The sequence below is a fragment of the Rhizomucor pusillus genome (assembly GCF_041956525.1).
Source record: "Rhizomucor pusillus strain CBS 183.67 unplaced genomic scaffold VTP01scaffold_2, whole genome shotgun sequence".
Lineage (NCBI taxonomy): Eukaryota > Fungi > Mucoromycota > Mucoromycetes > Mucorales > Lichtheimiaceae > Rhizomucor > Rhizomucor pusillus.
Window position 1 is genome coordinate 1891611 of NW_027192144.1, and position 16962 is coordinate 1908572.

The 16962-nt window shown below is 46.5% G+C and overlaps 6 protein-coding genes across 6 annotated transcripts; 2 read left to right on the plus strand and 4 right to left on the minus strand.

Moving 5' to 3' along the window:
• Positions 1–527: 527 nt before the first annotated feature.
• Positions 528–1762, plus strand: VTP01DRAFT_4871 (uncharacterized protein; the record flags this gene model as incomplete). Its single annotated transcript, XM_069383600.1, has 2 exons — positions 528–1418; positions 1484–1762. 2 exons carry the CDS (start codon positions 528–530, stop codon positions 1760–1762), a joined length of 1170 nt encoding a protein of 389 aa, XP_069244285.1.
• A 620-nt stretch (positions 1763–2382) lies between these two features.
• VTP01DRAFT_4872 (uncharacterized protein) lies at positions 2383–3228 on the minus strand (the record flags this gene model as incomplete). The annotated part of the gene is made up of 1 exon (XM_069383601.1): positions 2383–3228. The coding sequence occupies one exon, from the start codon at positions 3226–3228 to the stop codon at positions 2383–2385; it is 846 nt and encodes a 281-aa protein (XP_069244286.1).
• A 795-nt stretch (positions 3229–4023) lies between these two features.
• VTP01DRAFT_4873 (uncharacterized protein) lies at positions 4024–8264 on the minus strand (the record flags this gene model as incomplete). The annotated part of the gene is made up of 4 exons (XM_069383602.1): positions 4024–4806; positions 4868–4992; positions 5064–6972; positions 7035–8264. 4 exons carry the CDS (start codon positions 8262–8264, stop codon positions 4024–4026), a joined length of 4047 nt encoding a protein of 1348 aa, XP_069244287.1.
• A 3167-nt stretch (positions 8265–11431) lies between these two features.
• Positions 11432–12497, plus strand: VTP01DRAFT_4874 (uncharacterized protein; the record flags this gene model as incomplete). The annotated part of the gene is made up of 4 exons (XM_069383603.1): positions 11432–11638; positions 11698–11791; positions 11851–12057; positions 12127–12497. The coding sequence occupies 4 exons, from the start codon at positions 11432–11434 to the stop codon at positions 12495–12497; spliced, it is 879 nt and encodes a 292-aa protein (XP_069244288.1).
• Positions 12498–14456: 1959 nt separating this feature from the next.
• VTP01DRAFT_4875 (uncharacterized protein) lies at positions 14457–15623 on the minus strand (the record flags this gene model as incomplete). Its single annotated transcript, XM_069383604.1, has 2 exons — positions 14457–15301; positions 15371–15623. 2 exons carry the CDS (start codon positions 15621–15623, stop codon positions 14457–14459), a joined length of 1098 nt encoding a protein of 365 aa, XP_069244289.1.
• Positions 15624–16091: 468 nt separating this feature from the next.
• Positions 16092–16677, minus strand: VTP01DRAFT_4876 (uncharacterized protein; the record flags this gene model as incomplete). The annotated part of the gene is made up of 4 exons (XM_069383605.1): positions 16092–16184; positions 16266–16368; positions 16431–16607; positions 16670–16677. The coding sequence occupies 4 exons, from the start codon at positions 16675–16677 to the stop codon at positions 16092–16094; spliced, it is 381 nt and encodes a 126-aa protein (XP_069244290.1).
• Between the last annotated feature and the right edge of the window lie 285 nt (positions 16678–16962).

Below are 16962 nucleotides of genomic sequence, written 5' to 3' on the forward strand. Positions count from 1 at the left end.
AAGGAAATGCATCCGAGCGAGCGAGCGAGATAAGGATGGGCGAGCAAAGGAATAACCCGGGAGAAGATGTCAGCAGCCAAACAGAGCACAGAGTTTCATTAAAAGACTAATGAACGAGAAACATCAATGGTGTGGCGGGGCAAGAAAGGGCGCTAAGCGTCGATCACTTTTTTACGTTTCTCCTATACTACAAGAGGTTCTCAGCGTCGATCCCTATCTCATATGCAAGTAGTCTCGGCAATGACACACAACACATACACAAGAAAAAATTTTTTATTGTATAGACGCTATTGTAAAGCAACCTGTGTGCTGCTGTTTCTGCTTTTTTTGAGAGCCCGCTAGACCAAAAAAGGGGTGCCCGGGAACACCTCGAAACGCAATTGACGTCATGCGTAATACCGACGGCGAATGCGCTTTTTTTGTGACCTGAAAAACGGTGACCCAACTCAAACTTTAGACTTTTTTCCTGCTCATCCTTTTCCCTCTCTCATCCTCTTTTCCATTGACTTATCATCACTAGTACTACTATGGCACAACGATCACAGCGCGACCAACAGCAGCATCAACCTCACTCCTATTCCATCTCATACCCTGCAAATTCAACCGCAGCGCCCTCAGCGCCAGAATCGTCGAGTCTCCTGGCACGACGGCAACAGAATGCATCGTATCTCCAGCAGCTTGAATTGCCGTCTTTGCCACCACTCTCTCAATTGCTCCCGGATCAAAAGCAGAACCGCTCTGATAAATCATTAGCGGCAGCCGCAGACACCGCAGCAGCCGCTGCCGCGCTCCAAGTCTCACAGCAACAAGCTCCTGTCTACTTTAGCGATTACAACCTCAATCCCCAACTCATCCCAGATGCTGCAGCCGCGGCAGCAGCCGCGGCCGCTGCCGCGTCCGTCACAGCTGCACCCATCATATCCAACGATAGCACAGGCGTGGCCATGCCCGCATCCACCACTGCCGTGTCTGAAGACATTTTCGCACCGGCTGTCACGACCGCCGCCGCGATGCATCTTCCGTTAATGGACCAATCTTTCCCGTCGACGGTTCTGCCACTGGACACAAATACCATGTACCATCCTCCCCCGCCACCAACAATGGACCAGCAAGCATCATCCACTGTCGTGCCATCCTTACCTGTAACCGATCCTGCCCTCGCATCCTCAAACTACACCGCAGCAGTAGCAGCAGTAAATGATAACAACGCCCGACGAGCCCGACAACCTTCCGAATCGAGCGCATCCTCCGCTGACAAGATTTACTCATTTGTTGCTATTCCCGGCACAAACCAAAAGAAGAGACCGCGAAGACGATACGACGAAATTGAGCGCTTGTATCATTGCAACTGGCCCGGATGCACCAAGGCGTACGGTACTTTGAACCATTTGAATGCCCATGTGAGCATGCAGAAACACGTAAGTTGGCCGAAATGCACCTTCGTATTCTTTTTCTTTGCGCTGATATGAATTACCCACTCCAGGGTCCTAAACGACACCCTGCTGAATTCAAAGAAATGCGCAAAGAATGGCGTCGTCAGAAGAAGGAACGCGAGGCAGCAAAGAAAGCCAGCGAGGAAGCCATGAAGCAGCAACAGGAAGAGCAGCAAAAGCAACAACAGCAAATGTTCCACCAACAACAGCAGGCAGCAGCGGCAGCAGCGGCCGCTGCCGCATCCACCGTCCAACCATTCCCAACCCACCAGTTCCAACAAGCTTATAACCAGCTGCATCCAAGCATGGCGTTGGGTAGCTTCTACTAAGAAACTTTCCTCTTCCTCTTCTTTTGACCGCATGTTACCTTTATTACATCCACGTACACATCCACACCACGCACACTCTCGCAAACAGACGCACACTTGGTACACACGCATACCCGTCCGCGCGCACGACCCCACATGCCACCATTCATTCTCCTTTCCTCACCTCCTCCTCTTCCTCTTCCCCTTCCCAAGGCACGAGGGAAAAAACTGCTCTTGTGTTTTTATTACAAAAAGGGAAAAATGCCGCTGCTGCTGATGCTGCTACTTGTTACAATTGTGGAAAATATTCTCCTCCCTCGGCCGCCCTCGCATCGAGAGAAAGAGCTCTCAACAACTTGTATGTCTAACTTCTTTTTTCTTTTGCATATGTACATTTTTCTTTTTCTTTTTTTTTTCATTCCCGATACTTTACTCTTCTAGTAGTAGTGTAGCATGGATGCTGGTTATCCCGCCCCCTCCTCCTCCGAATTTGTTAAGAAATGTTCTTTATACAACCTGCTTGCTTTCTTTCTTTCCATCCTTTGTATACAAAAAAGATTCAGATTTCGAGAAAAAAGAAAAAAAAGAAAAGAAACACAATAAACTTTATATAAAATTGATATACTAAATAACTTTTCTTCTTATTCATAGAGTGTATTTGCGAGGACGCGTTCCAGTTGCTGGCGCGATTGTTGTTCCTGGATAAGCTGTTTTTGCAACTGCTCGATCATTGAGAGCAATGCCTTGGCTTCCGGGCTTGTGAATTCCTTCTTTTCCGTGTCTATGCTTGCAGCAGCAGCAGCGGCGGCGGCGATGACGGCGGGCGATGGCGTGTAGTGGATAGCCGCAGGGCACGACACTCGTCGTCTTTTCTTGTCATCCTCGTCCTGCTCTTTTCGCTGCTGGCGGCAGTTTGCACAGATTTGCGGCGGCATCGGGAACGACTGCAGCAACCAGTCGCTTTCGTTTGCTGGTGGTGGTGGTAGTGGCGGTGCTGTTTCTTGCCGTTGCAATTGTTGGTGCTGTAGTCGTTGCCGGTAGTAAGTACTGCTGCTCGTCATCGTCGTCGCCGTTGTTGCTGTTGTCGTTCCCGTCCGCGTGCTATGCTGCGACGTTGCATGCGGCAGCGACGCTGTGGCTGCTCCAGCAGGAGGCATATACACAGGCAGCGGGATATGCTTCTTTGGTTTCCCATGTGGGTGCGGGTTGGGCAATCGTTTGTTCATGTAATTACTGTGAAAATTATTATCCTGGTTATAGCCGTTGGTATGCTGATGGTGCCGATAAGCAGCATTGTTGTTACTATGCACATTGTTGTTGTTACCGTTACTGCTGCCATGATGCTGCTGGCGTAGCAACAACTTATCCATGAACGTGCGTTTCTTTGTAGTTGTTGTCACGATATCTTCAGGTCCAGTCGTCGCGAGAAATCTGGCCAACGACGCGGTGGTACTTGCGTACCCTTCATCGTAACTTGTCAGCGGCATCGCAAAGTATGTAGAAAGGGAAAAAAGATATTAGAAGCGCAGTAAAAATGCGATAAAGCACAATAAACAGATAATGGAAAACGAGCGAAAGGATAAAAGAAAGAAAAGAAGAAATTACGTCCCTTGGGTCATCCTCACTGCTGTCTTTGCTTCCCCGCGCGGCCGAGATAGAGACAGAGGCCGGATGGTAGGGTTAAACAGTTTTGATGAACAGTGTTCGTCCTTCCTTGCTCCTTGTTAGCACAAACGTAATCCTATCCTACTCGAAAAAATCCCCCACCCCTTGCCCACCTCCTATTCGTGTGCCTATGCCATGTGAATGAAGGTTAGCTGTGTTCAGATAATGAGTTGTAGTTCACGGTCCATTCATGCCCGCTGCTGCAATGCACCCACTTAAATGAGAATTTCAGAAGCTTTTTCTGATTTTCATTGTCTGTGATGTATGTGGCAAGCCCTTAATTTCATATTTCATTATCATGCTAGATCTCGGCAAAGGAGACACAAAAGAGCAGCAGGGAAACAAAAACGGTCTTGCTTAGCACACCGCCGCCCATTTTATTCTCCCTCACGAATGATTGGCAGCGCAACTCCTTGAGCTAGTTTCTTACTATCTCACTTAAACATGCCACAAGCTTGGCTCCATATCGTCAGGAAAAAGAAAGAGTAAGAGAGAAAAGGGTTTTATTTACAAAATAGAGGGGTGGATATGGTGCGTGAGTGGTGAGTGTACGTGTTGTATAGGTGTGCATTGCCGCAAAGTAAATGTTTGTATGTGTGCTTTATTACCCTTACGTATTACGGACATCCTGAAGACGTGGATGGCGATCGCTGTCGCCAATCTTTCTCGCTTTGAGATCTTATTAGCACCCCTGCAAGCAGATCCGGGTCAGACCCACTTTTAGAAACAGGCATGAGCTTTCGCGAAGACGGCGGATCCATTGTCGAGAACCGTCTCTTGTTAAGCCCCGCAGCACCAGGAAGCACAATGCCTTTGCGCGAGCGCCCATCTGCGCTTTGGGGCTCGTCCTGTACAGATGCAGATGGTGAAGCAGCAGTAGACAATGGTTGCTGCTGCTGTTGCTGTTGCTGTTGCTGGGCTTGTTGCTGCTGCTGCTTAGTGCTGGGCTTAGCCGATGGTTTATCCGCTGCCGCTCGCTTCCATTGCCGCCAACCTTCAAAGTCGATCAGCGCCTGCATGCAACCCCACTCGACAATTTTCTTTTCCAGCCACTCCAGACTGACTGGTTTCGTCAAAAAGTCATTGCATCCGGCTGCTAGCGCTGCGTGTCGATCGCTTTCCAGAGACGATGCAGTAAGCGCAACAATAATCACTGGTGATCGGAAAGTCGATGGTGATGGCTCTTCCTGGGTCACAGCCGCTGCAGTCGCTACTGCCTTATCCAGTGTTGATGGACTCGCGCTCTCAGTTTCTTCCAGCACCGTCTTCGCTGCATTGCTTGTGGTTTCTGAGCTTGACGGCGTAACTGTAGGCAAGACACCGGTCTTTTGTTCCTTCTCGATCGCACGGATCATCTTTGTTGCTTCGATACCATCCATTACTGGAAGTTGAATATCCATCTGGGAGACAACCTTTAGCAACTCATTCCAATTCGGCCACTTTCTCTTTGTAGTAACTTACTAGTACAAGATGAAATCCACCACCTTTCCATCTTTCCACGGCTTCCTGGCCATTGCTTGCAACGGAATACTTGATCTTATGCTTCTTCATCCACGTCGACAAAATCGCTTGATTGATCATGTTATCTTGTTTTCAAAAAAGGAAAAGAGTCAACGGTCTGTTCTCTCTTTCATTCCTACTTCCTGGGTTTTCTCACCTTCCACGATAAGAACATTGATAGGCGGACTGACGACGTTGGAGAATGCCGAATTCTTTTCAGATTTGCGTTTCTTATTAAGCTTAAAGTTTCGCTTCGGTGTGCTCGAGGGAGGCTTTTCTTGGGATACTTCAGCAGCAGCCGAGGCACCAGGGGGAGAAAGCGGACTATTGGTACCTTTGAGAGGAGTGCCCTTTTTGCCCAGAGGTGTAGGTACGGAGGGCTCCTGGTTATTCAAAGAGAGAGGAACATTATTCGTATTCGCATCAGATGGCGCCATAAATTGCATTGCTTCCAATGGCCGCTCATGCGCAGTGTTTCGTCGTCTTCTGTCCGCTCTCGGACTTTCCCGATCAGAGCCTCCCGAAGCTTGTGAACGCGGTGATGTGAGGGGTGCATCTGATGGCTGCTGTTGTTGCGCTTGTTGCTGCTGTTGAGAAGACTCTAACTCAGTATTGGATAGGCGTCGATTTGCATTGCTGGCATTGCTAGCCGCAGATGATCCGATAGCAGCAGCAACAGGCCGCGATAAAGGGCTTGTTGCAGGCCCTCCTTGCACAGAGGCTGCACTTCCCATCATGGGGAAATAAGTGTTGCCTTCAAGGGCCGCATCAGCCGATGCAGCGACAGGAGGACTGTATACACCACCGCTCATCGGACGTCGACGAACAGGTCCTCCTTCTCCTGGTGAAGAACGCATTGAAATCTTCTCCATCTCCTGCATTGGAGTGCCGATGTGTGCGCTTCCGGGTGTCGGTGGCGTATGAGACTCTCGCTGTAGCACCGATACGATCGAATGTTGCACGGGACTCGACGGAGATGTTGCTATCGGCATAAAATGTGGTTCCACAATAGCATTGTGCCAACTCGTATGCAAAGCAGTCAAGAATCGTCGCGGGCCCGCAGGTTTGGGCACAACAACAAGACGCGGCATTGAGAACGGAGCTGCAGAGGGCGAGGAAGCAAACCACTGTACAGTGTCTCGTACACGTTTATAGTTTGTTAGCGATGTAAAGTGAATAATGGCAGTGGCTCCTTGATGGAAGAAATTGGGCAGAGGAGCCATGCCAGACTTTGTATGCTTGTGCCTTCGTACGTGCTGCTGTAAAACGTTTGCAGATGCTGGTGGCTGGGACCGGAACTCTCGTATTTTGCGCTCCAAAGTTTCAACATCGTCATCGATAAGTAGAAACGCCGGCGGTATCGAATGGATATGCTCTTCCTCAATGGCAGGCGATGGAACGGGTGGTGTTTTGGAAGGTCGCGGCGACGCATAATTGGACTGGTTTTCCAACGACGTTGCATCGTGTGAAGATCGATTCCCAGCGCTGCTCATACTTGTGTTTGTATCTGTTTCATCGGCGAGAGAAGCTTCATCATCTGTCGCAGCACCTGTATTTCGTACAACTGGCACATGGCTGATATCAGCGTTCCAACTAGCTAAGCAACTCGTCAGGTGCTTTGCAAACACACTGTGTTCCCGCGCATGTAAAACCATCTTGAGCCCCTTCAAATATTCGATAAACTTGGTCAACTCCTCCAAGGTGGGTTCATTTGAGAACTTGATGCTAGCATACTGCTTTGGCAGGATCAAGGATGGCTCTTTCAGCATCACTAGACGTCTAGCTTCCTCCTTGCCAGCATCTAGTTCCAGGAATACTTCGTAGCGAGTGCGGTTTTGCCCCAGATCGCTTACGGTCATGGTACCACCAATGTAGTGCAGAAGCTGTGCTGTCAGGTTCGCATTGGGTAAAATAGCTGGGCTCAGTCCTTTGGGTATGGCAGGCGAAGCGGTGTGCGTTATCTCGAATGTGATGCACAGCTTTCCATTCGTCTCTGATGGCGTAATATTCAATCCAAGTTCAATGCACGCGCCTGGTGTACAACCCTCCAATACATTCCGCAAGAGCTGTGAATAAATCGATGTGAGTAACTCTAATCCAGATGACCGCTTCTTAAATAACAACTCACATTTAGCAAGCCATGTCTGACGGCACCCTCATCTCCAGTCACAACATTGTAATGCAGTCCGCTGTCCGAATGATAGATCACAAGATTGACATCCAATTTGGAGGCCATGCCCGCTAACGCGTCGCCTACGTTTTGCACCAGGTCACCAATGTCGAATTGCTGCTGGGTCTCGCTACGTATTCCGTCTTCTGTGTTTGGAGCGCTTCCTTCTCGCAAAAGCCGCGCAACAAGCTGCAAATGCGAGCTAACATAACATACTTGTTTGATGGTGGTGTTTATGGCGGATATGCTCGCAATAGGAACAGCGATCGAGCATGCACTGAGCAATTCATGGGTATTTGCCAGGATCGTAGCCGGTGAGAACTGTTCCAGGGTGGTAATGACCATCAGCGCAGCGTCCTGTATTTCTTGTGACACAGTCGCAAGGAATGACAGACGATGGTCCCTGTATTTCTCCAATGATTCGCCCACAGTTGTCTGCAACCGTCTGTGTTCGTTCTCGAGATGCTGATTGAAGCGTTCCAATTGATCCACGCAAGCCTTGTCGATTCGTCGGGCTACAAGGAGAAAGCAAGTTCCCAAAACGGCAAGAAACACACTCAAAGATACTGTCCAGCTCCATCCAAAATTGTAGAGATTTGGTATCATCGTCGTCATCGCGGCCATAATTGCTGCACCGTGTTGAATCGCAGTCAATGGCAGTCGATGGCGTGAAAGTGACAAGCATAGCAGCAAAGAAAACCAAAGAGGGATCAGCGTCAGCTGCGCCAACAGGAAAGTTGGATGAGACGACGTTGTTGGTTGCTGATAAACGACTAGTATACCGATAACTGCAGATGCAATACACGATCCAGTAGCTGCAAAGGCAATGCGTCGTACTTCTCGGTGGACGAGGTTTTCGTTCAGTTGCAGCGGTGCAGGCAAATGTATCGGTGGAGGCAAATTATCGGGATGTATGCCTGTATTGTGCTGAAAGTCGCCTGAGGACCAAGTCGAGCGCAGATACGCAAGCTGTGGTCGTTGACTCAGTTTGGGTGGCGACGAGACGTCCGAGCGGGCAGACGAAGGTGTCATCTTGCCAGACGAGGAGATATCACTCAATAAATTGTCGTCTGTTGCGGAATCTTTTTCTTGAATCGAGGAAGACGAGCCTCGTTGGGTCAAAGGCGGTTTCAACCCATCGTTCTGGCTGGACTGTGCCAACGTTGCCGACGATTTGCTGTCTGCCATTCTCGGGGTACAGCGTTTACGAGAGCTCCGAGAATGCTGGTCTCCTTTGTAGCTGAGGAAAGTGTCCTAAATGTACGGGCGCTTCACCTGGAAAAAGATGAAAACAAAAGGAGAAAATCGATTGTGCAAATCACAATTCAGCAAGAGAACTGCAGGAGGGGGAAGAAAGAGGGACGTGAGAGGCGAGTTTCTTTGCAGCGCGGTTTCAATGTCGTTTTTGGGTGGTCAGTGTCACTTTTCCCTCCACCAGCTACCATTCCTTATTGCTACATTTCAACATAATGCAAAGCCTTGACCCAACCCAACTGCGCGAACAGCTCCAGAAGTGCCACAAGTACTCTGAAAGCTCTCTTGAGCTTTTGATAAGGCTATCAAAGAGCTCGAAAACGCTCACAAGGAGTGGCACGCATAGATAACCTTTCTGTCCACAAAGTGCAGCAGAATATGCGCACTCTCGTTCACTTCGAGTTTGGAAGAGAACCGCCTGTGAGTCCCTGAGATGAGTAAGTCTACTCATATCCCAATCAGGAATATAACTAATATTTTTACTGCATATCGGCCAACTCTTGCTACATGGTCTTCATTATCTCTACTGAAGATCTCCATCCGCTACTTCTTCATCACAAAGGAATGCTTCGCCTTCACCTCCTTCTTTCATAGCGTATATGCTACTGCCATCATCCTCAAGGATGCCTCTACACTTTGCCAAAGATTTTGAGCACAAGTTTCAAAGTTGAGCTTCATCTGCTGCAAAATATATTGCTCTCCATCTATCTGGTGCCCGGGGCGACCATTAGCGTCTTCATTTGCAAGCTGGGGAGCATGAGCAAACTCTGTCGATCGTCGTTCTATGTATAGCTCTAATCGACGAGCATCGGCCTACAAGGATTTACGTTGGACTTTAAACGATTCCGGGAAATCCAACCGTATTTGTATCAGTTTGACTTCTTTTATAGCCTGTTTATAGAGCATGTAGTTATCTGCTGCTACGGATGCATCCGCCGTGTTGCCAGGGCTCCAAAAATTGCTGACCGGATTATGCATTCCCGTAAATCAAGCAGGATGGGCCTAAAGAGTCTGTTGTCAAATTCAGCGAATAAGAATATGAAATAATCCAGACATCTTCCAATAAGACTGTTAGATAGTCCGGCAGAATGAAGAACTGGAACACGCTTTGGTCGCATAGACTATGATATCGAGCACATTCAAGGTTCATGCTCGCTTAGATGCCATCGTTTGAGCATGCACAAAGAGCGTGTGGTGGAAGTCGACGAAGGTCTTGAGATAATCCAACATAGACTAGCCCTGTGGCCCTTTCAATGATCACGACTAGATTCAATATCACAATCCAGACGAATTTAGTTGCAATCACAAGCAAGTATTTGAACAACAATCATGTTAACCATAATTCTAAGTTTAGTTGCCTGAAATATGTAGGAAGAAAAGATACAGGAGTATCACTGACTCTGGAGGAAGAGGCCGCAAAATATTAACTTGCACAGATGATGACAGGAACTTGCCGCATCCATTCAGTGAATAACCGGACGCGCGACAAACAGATAAAATTTTCTCGGTTCTAGGTTTATACCGTACATTTTCTCACACTTTCTCGTTCAGGAAACAATGTATATGCATTGAAGCAATGTGTTGATCATAATAAAAGGAGTGTTGTACGTGATATGCTTGAGAGTTTAAAATTCTGTATCAACAGGTTCCATTGAACTAGATATTCGGACGTGATATCGTTGACCGTACGAATATACGAAGGATATTACGACTGTATATGGTGACAGGCGATATCAATTCAAGACCATTATCTATGCGGCGAGGACACTAAGGACCTGTCCACATCATTTGTTTTGAGCTGTAAGTAACCCTTTCTGAGCTTTCCCAGATTGGTAATTATTTCCCTCTTTCCTGACCCCAGATATCTTAGGACTCCCACACGAGCAAAGCCATTATAACAGATACAACATACACCGTATTTAAAAATACTCATTGCAAATGGTTTGGGTGCCCATCGATTGACCCGTCCATGGTTTGCAAGCTGCTTCTCTCGATACTAGAACCATCTTTAGGTCACCTTCGAAATTATAGAACATATCAGAAGTTTCCGTGTGAATGCACCCACATGTGCTGCTTCGCGAGCTTATTATTAGAGACTCCATAAGGTTCTACGTGTAAATAGCTGAGAGCCGCAGTATGTAGATGGCACGTTTCCATGGAATCAATGTGTAGCATGCTTATCAAAATGATTGATAGTCATGAATATGCATCACTAAAATAACGTAAGATCCAAGAATCACCGTTCATTTATTGCATGCCCATGGTAAACAATGCTGTCCAAGGCTTTTGCTTGGGTCATTGGCGTTTTTTGTTGGACCCAGCCATCCGTCATTGGACGATGCATACGCCGATAACTGATGTCTATATAATGAACGAGCAAGAGACGGATATCCCGGCAGAGTTCAGCACAAAAGGATAACGCTTTTCCTTATATCTCTTCTTACCTTCATTTGGCATATGTAAGCTTGATTATTGCTCATACGTATGGATTACTTGCATATATCCTGTTGCGCTGGAAAAATCTTTGAAGACATTAGAGGAGCAGAAAGAAGTCAGTCAACAGATACGGTTCGAAGCCAATGCGAAAACCACTTTTCGCTGCTCGACCATGTGGATCCGTTTGAACGAAGAGCAGCTGCGGGAAGTCGCCGATGAGGGCCCGAACGCACCGAGTAATTAGATGCCTTGCATTGGCTATTATTCGATCCATTAATGGCTCTTTTGCCGGAGGCCGTAATCCTGACGCCCATCACCATTATCCGAGTGTAGCGTGGATCAAAGTATTGTTCCCACCCATCCTCCACGTTCGGGATTGGATATCAGACAGCAAAATAGTGATTTTCATATTAACCCCTTTGTACTCGATTGCTGTTGATGCGATAGCGATTTATTTGACACTAGGTATTCTCAACAAATTATACGGGAGACGCAATACACAGATATTTAAACAGTACTTTAATGATTTCCTTAAAATTTTGGTAATCTACAGGTCCCTAACATTTGTCGATTTGACAGCGGAACTTTATGTCAAGGGTTGCGCTCGGGCGGGCATGGACGGGAAAACAACATATGACTTTGCCAGTTTCTTCCGCCATAAAACAATGTTGACAGGTGCATTCAGAGTAAGCATAGACCGTGACTTTCCAGGTGCTAATGACTCATGGCTAGCTGCACAGAGAACTGCTTTGCGATCTTGGTCTCGATCTCTGTACTGCCCGAGGCAATTGCCGACCACAACGACCCAAGTCCCTAGACGGTTCTTAGCGTCAGCGCGAGAAGAGAGCTCTCGGAACCGTGCGGCTATGGGGGTATGTGATCAATGCTACTACTGTGAACTTTTGCAAGAAAATGTCTAACGATATCCTAGCCGTTTACGGCCAAGGCAGCGGCTGTTTTCGTTGGCACGGGTGTCGGTTTGCTATGGTACTTTAAGAGTGAAAAGGAGCGAGTAATGAAGCAACGTGGGTGTCTACTGGATTGGAATCTATGAATATTAGACGACTTATAATGGCAACTTTAGGCGAGCAAAAGGAAAAGGAGGTCAGTAAATCATACGGCAAACCAAAGATTGGAGGACCTTTCGACTTGATCAACGCGGAGACAGAGCAACGGTTCAGCAGCAACGAGTTGGCTGGACGGTTCTACATGGTCTATTTTGGATTTACACACTGCCCCGATATCTGCCCTGAGGAACTGGATAAGATGGCAGAGGTTGTTGACATGACAAGTACGTTTCATATTTACACGTGTGACATTGACGGCCCTGATGATTGATCTGGTTGCATTTTTTGAATAGAGAATGACAAGGAGTTGCAAGATGGTATTTTGGTACCTATTTTCATCACATGCGACCCACGACGTGACACACCTGCTGTGGTGCGCGAATACATCAAGGATTTCCATCCCGACATGATCGGCTTGACAGGAGAGCAAGACGAAATTCGCAAAGTTGCAAAGTCATTCCGTGTCTATGTCTCATCGCCACCCAATGTAGCGGAAGAAGATGACTATCTTGTAGACCATTCAATCTTCTTCTATCTGATGGATCCTGAGGGCAAGTTTGTAGACTGTTATGCAAAGGATACCACGGCTGAGGAGGTGGCAGCAAGTTTCAAGAACTATGTCAAGGAGTATTTGGCGCAGGGTGGAAAATTAGCACCCAAATAAACTTTATTACAAACAAGCGCTTTTTGCTCGTTACGCTCGCGCGCTTGTTGGGAAACCCAGTGCTGATTCGAGTTTGTGGAATAAACTCGCTTGGCTTTCATAAACCTCCATTCTCCAGCGGTTTTGCATCCGCTTCGCTACTGCAAGCACTGCGCTGGCGGGAATACACCCTTGAGCTGCTATATTTCTCTGTTCTATTTGTTATCTTCATTCATCAACGGCCTAGTGGAACGTATTAAAGTTCCTGGTTATACTGCATAAAGCATTACTCAGTCTCTTGAAGGATACAAAAGCTTAATTCACCAGAGTCAATGCTATGCTAGATCAAAGTGCGCGATGTCTGGCGCTCTTGCGTCGCAATGCGTTTCGGAAAAGACACTGATGATCTCGAAAAATGCACATGTTGCTTTATTTACCTCTTTATCTGCAGAACATGGTGGGGCGAAGACATTGAGACTTCTGGAATATAAACCCTTAATCCATAAATTGAACATTTTAAATCCTCATATATATATTCCATTACTGTCATTCCGATATAGTACAGCATGTTTCCACCCTAAAGAACATATACATCTAGCTCTCATTCAATGTAGTCTGTTTCCCACCCAAAAAAGATTTTCAAAGTCGAGTTCTTCGCAAAGATCGGTGTCTATTCTACCTGCCAAATTGGAAATGAACATCACTTTTCTAGTTCATATAACCTCCATCAAAGAGCAGAATGTGGTATCGACTTTTTCGTATCCGATCAGTATAAAATGGATAACGTTGTATGAAATCCATTCGTTTTTCATTGCTGCATAGCTCACCGATAATGAAGGACCATCAGCTATGACGTTAGCCTGAAAGGACTTTGACAGGCATAACATTGTTTCTTATGCATCCAGAGACTGTCAATGTCGTTTACATGGTCCAGACTCATGCTTGTCCATCCAGACTATTTTCTTCATGCTCCATGCATACCGTTATTAAAAGCTGGCTTTCTGTGCAACTGTACAGTTCAATGGTGTTAGCTTGGATGCATAAGCGTGCTGCGCATTTTTCTATAGACAAGACTCTGATCAGGTTGTATGTTTTACTGATAAGCTCCCCGCCAGGTCGACGTACGAAACTTCGCACACGGTCTTCAGACATAATGACCACTGTAGATCACTGAAACCATATCGCGTGAGAGCATATGATCATGGGTACAAAGACAAAATATATAAAAAGATGAAGAATTGTGTTTGTTGTCCTTTGGCTCTGCTTCGTTTCTCGTTGCATCCCGGTAAGTTTTTATACTTTTACTTATTTGTATCACTGGCATTCATAGTACTTGATTCAGCTGTCCCAGAAGTAACCTCTGTCATGACCCTGGTGCATTTGCTTAACACACATTTGTTTTCACATTACTCTTGCTTATTATCCACGGTGAGTTGCTTCAAGATCCAATGCCCAATATCGAATATTCAGTTTTAAGCAGTTGGTAGCCCAGCTGATCACTTCATGCGAACCGGGGTAGCTTTTCCACCGCAGGCCGCCTTCGGGCGTAAGTCCTGATTTTCTTGAATCACCTCCACCACCAGTCAAACGGTGACTCTTCCTATTGTCCTTGTACATGACAAATATACTTATTATACCATTATATCTTAAGTGCGTGGCAGGTCCCCGTTGAATTCCGGGAATGCTTTTTGCGTAAGAAGTACTTATGACCGTTCAGTTGGATACAAACAGTGTACTAAAAGTCTTTCGTTTCTTCAATATCCTTTCTTCTTCGTTCTTCCCTGTGCCTCTTATCGCTCCTGATTGTATTGCTATCTTTGTAATGTAACTTTGTCAATTCTTTTATATTATAAAGATTGTGCGTATGCGTGGTGGGTATTTGTGTGTGTGTGCGTGGTACATCGAACCAGCGATGAAGAAAATTTGTCAACTTTGAGCCTAGGAGAGGAGGGGAAAGAGGGATGATTACTTTTCTGATTTTTACTTGTCAAGAGCGTAAGGAGCATTGATAGAGTTCGGTGACGGCGGATAATAGACAAACCGGTCCTCCTCCATCTCGTCGTCTCGTTTTTGCGATTGGCTGTTCATTTGCTGAGGACGCAAAAAGTGAGTCCAGGGACGACGATGGATCGTGCCAGCTACAACAGCGTCGTAAAAAGCCTTGTCGCGCCCGATGTCCATGGATCGACTTCCCGTCGTGTAAAGAGGTAACACAGAGTTTTGCTCCTTGGACTCCTTTTTCGTACTACTAACGTGGTGCATCGTATCGTCAGCTGTATCTATTGGTAATGGCAGCTGAAACTCATCCAATATATTGCGATACTCGTCTTCTTCCTCGATCTGTAGGGTGGTGTTGGTTGCATTGCGACGTTTGAGGATGGGCATGGACTGATGTCTATCCCGACGGATGGCGTCTGGGGGAGGTGAGGGTAATAAAAGAGGAGAAGGGGGTGTATCGACTATAGACGGCGGATCAGGGGACGGGTCTAGTTTCTGCTCGCTCGAATGATGTATAGTCAAGGATGAACACGTTGCGACGCTGCTGCCACTGCTATCTTGACCTAATTTAACGTCGCCGCCGGCAAGCATGAACGATGATGAGCTATGCAGCATTGCAGGATAATGCTGCTCAATATCTAACGATAGCCGAAGCGTTGCCGTTTTCTTGGGAAAGGTATCTAAACTAGGCGGTCTAAACATTGGCATATCGGGAGTCATGCTTCGAGATCGCTCCTTCATAGCATGTCGAGGCGGTGGTGATAATGCAGATACAGGCGATGTAGATGTTGATAAAATACTCTCTTCACGCGGAAACGGTGTCTCCTCTGATCGTTAGAAAGGTATTAGTCATTGTTTGCAGCGTTTTAGAGAGTGATGTAGTCCATTTAACTTACCTATTGATTTCTTATCAATATCTTCTTCATCCTCGTCAGAGACGCGTTCTAAATTCATCCGTTCGACTTGGTCTGTCGCTGTGTCACATATTTTTGAGGTGTTCTCTTTCCTGCTTTGCAGTCGCGCGTTTGTTACTGGCTTTTTGAATTTAGATACAAAAGCGAAACAGGTTGTCCAGCGCATGAACCGTTTGCTTTTATGATTTGCCTGATTGCGTTGCTCGCCAGCCCGCAGAATGGAACGATCGACCATTTGAAGGAAGGTACAAGAAACAAAGACGGAGAGAGTGTGAAAGCGAGAGAAAGAAAACGGCAGCTATAGAAGACGGCGAGAATGATAAGGATAAGAGGCGAAGGGGAAATAAGGAGACCGTCAGACGAAGGAAAAGAGACGAGAGCAGAAAAACCTGTTGTCGTCAATGGGTTAAAAGGTCGACAGGAAGGGGGTTTAGATTTCTCAGGTTTGTTGTGATGATAAGCGAATCAGTCTTATGCATTAGATTCCAAAATGGCGCCAGGATTGCAGTCGAGCACACAAGCAGGCATCGGTGTGCTAAACGGCCACAACAATGTAATTAGAATTCGCTTAACTGCTCTTTTCAAGATAAATTTGTTGTGAATAGGATTTGTATATGATACAATGAGGTTATCTGGCAAGTTTGAGAAATGTGAAATAAGAGAATGTCATCGTAATGTATGCAAAGAAGAAAAAATAGTGAATCTAGTCAGCGATCATCATGTCTTCGTCCATCACGAGCGAACGCCCTCCTCGTTTGCCGTTATCAGGTTTGCCCAAACCTGCAGCTGCATCAGCCTGAAACAGATCGTAATAGTTTAGCTCACTGGCTCCTTCTGTAATGTGTATCCAGAGATCACGGTATCTCTCTCTACATACCTCTGCCTGCGTGTATGGTTCTTCTTTAAGGAGTTTGAGCCTTTTCTTGTGATATTTACCGCGAACATGTTCTATTAATGCATCGGGGCTGATAAAGTGACGACTAACGCACAAAGGGACGTCAGGAAACAAGGTTTAGCCTAGCCGAGGATCTTCGTAACTTACGCGCATTCCACACAGTAGTTCTGTCCAAGACCCGGTAAATCAGGATCAAGTGGCTGATTCTTCAACTTTTCAGCATTTTCCGGTTTAATGTCTTCGTGGACCTGATCAAGATCTCGTTTGTAATTGCGAGTCCTTGCTTCTTTGTAAATATGTCGGTTTTTTGAGTGAATGCGTGACCTTCGAGATCTGTTTCGAACATGTCAGAGCAAGAAAAACACATTTTTCCTGTTCACACTCACTTTCCCATTTGTGCTTGTGTGTTTTAAAGAGCTGGAAAAGCGGTACAGTATGTGTGTAGCCAGAAATGTGCCTTTCTTAGAAGTGGCTGAGTTTCAGAGATCAGTTTCTGTTTTTTCCGGAACCATTTGCGTTTGGAGCATCAATTTTGCATCGCTCTCGAATCAAATTTGGACTCGGGGAAGAAATTAATAAACATCTCCTCGGATTAGAGTTCGTGCACACTTGCCATTTAGCCCAAACTTGCTTACGAGGCGATGCGGGCACCCCAAATAACGCAAATGATCTCTCAATG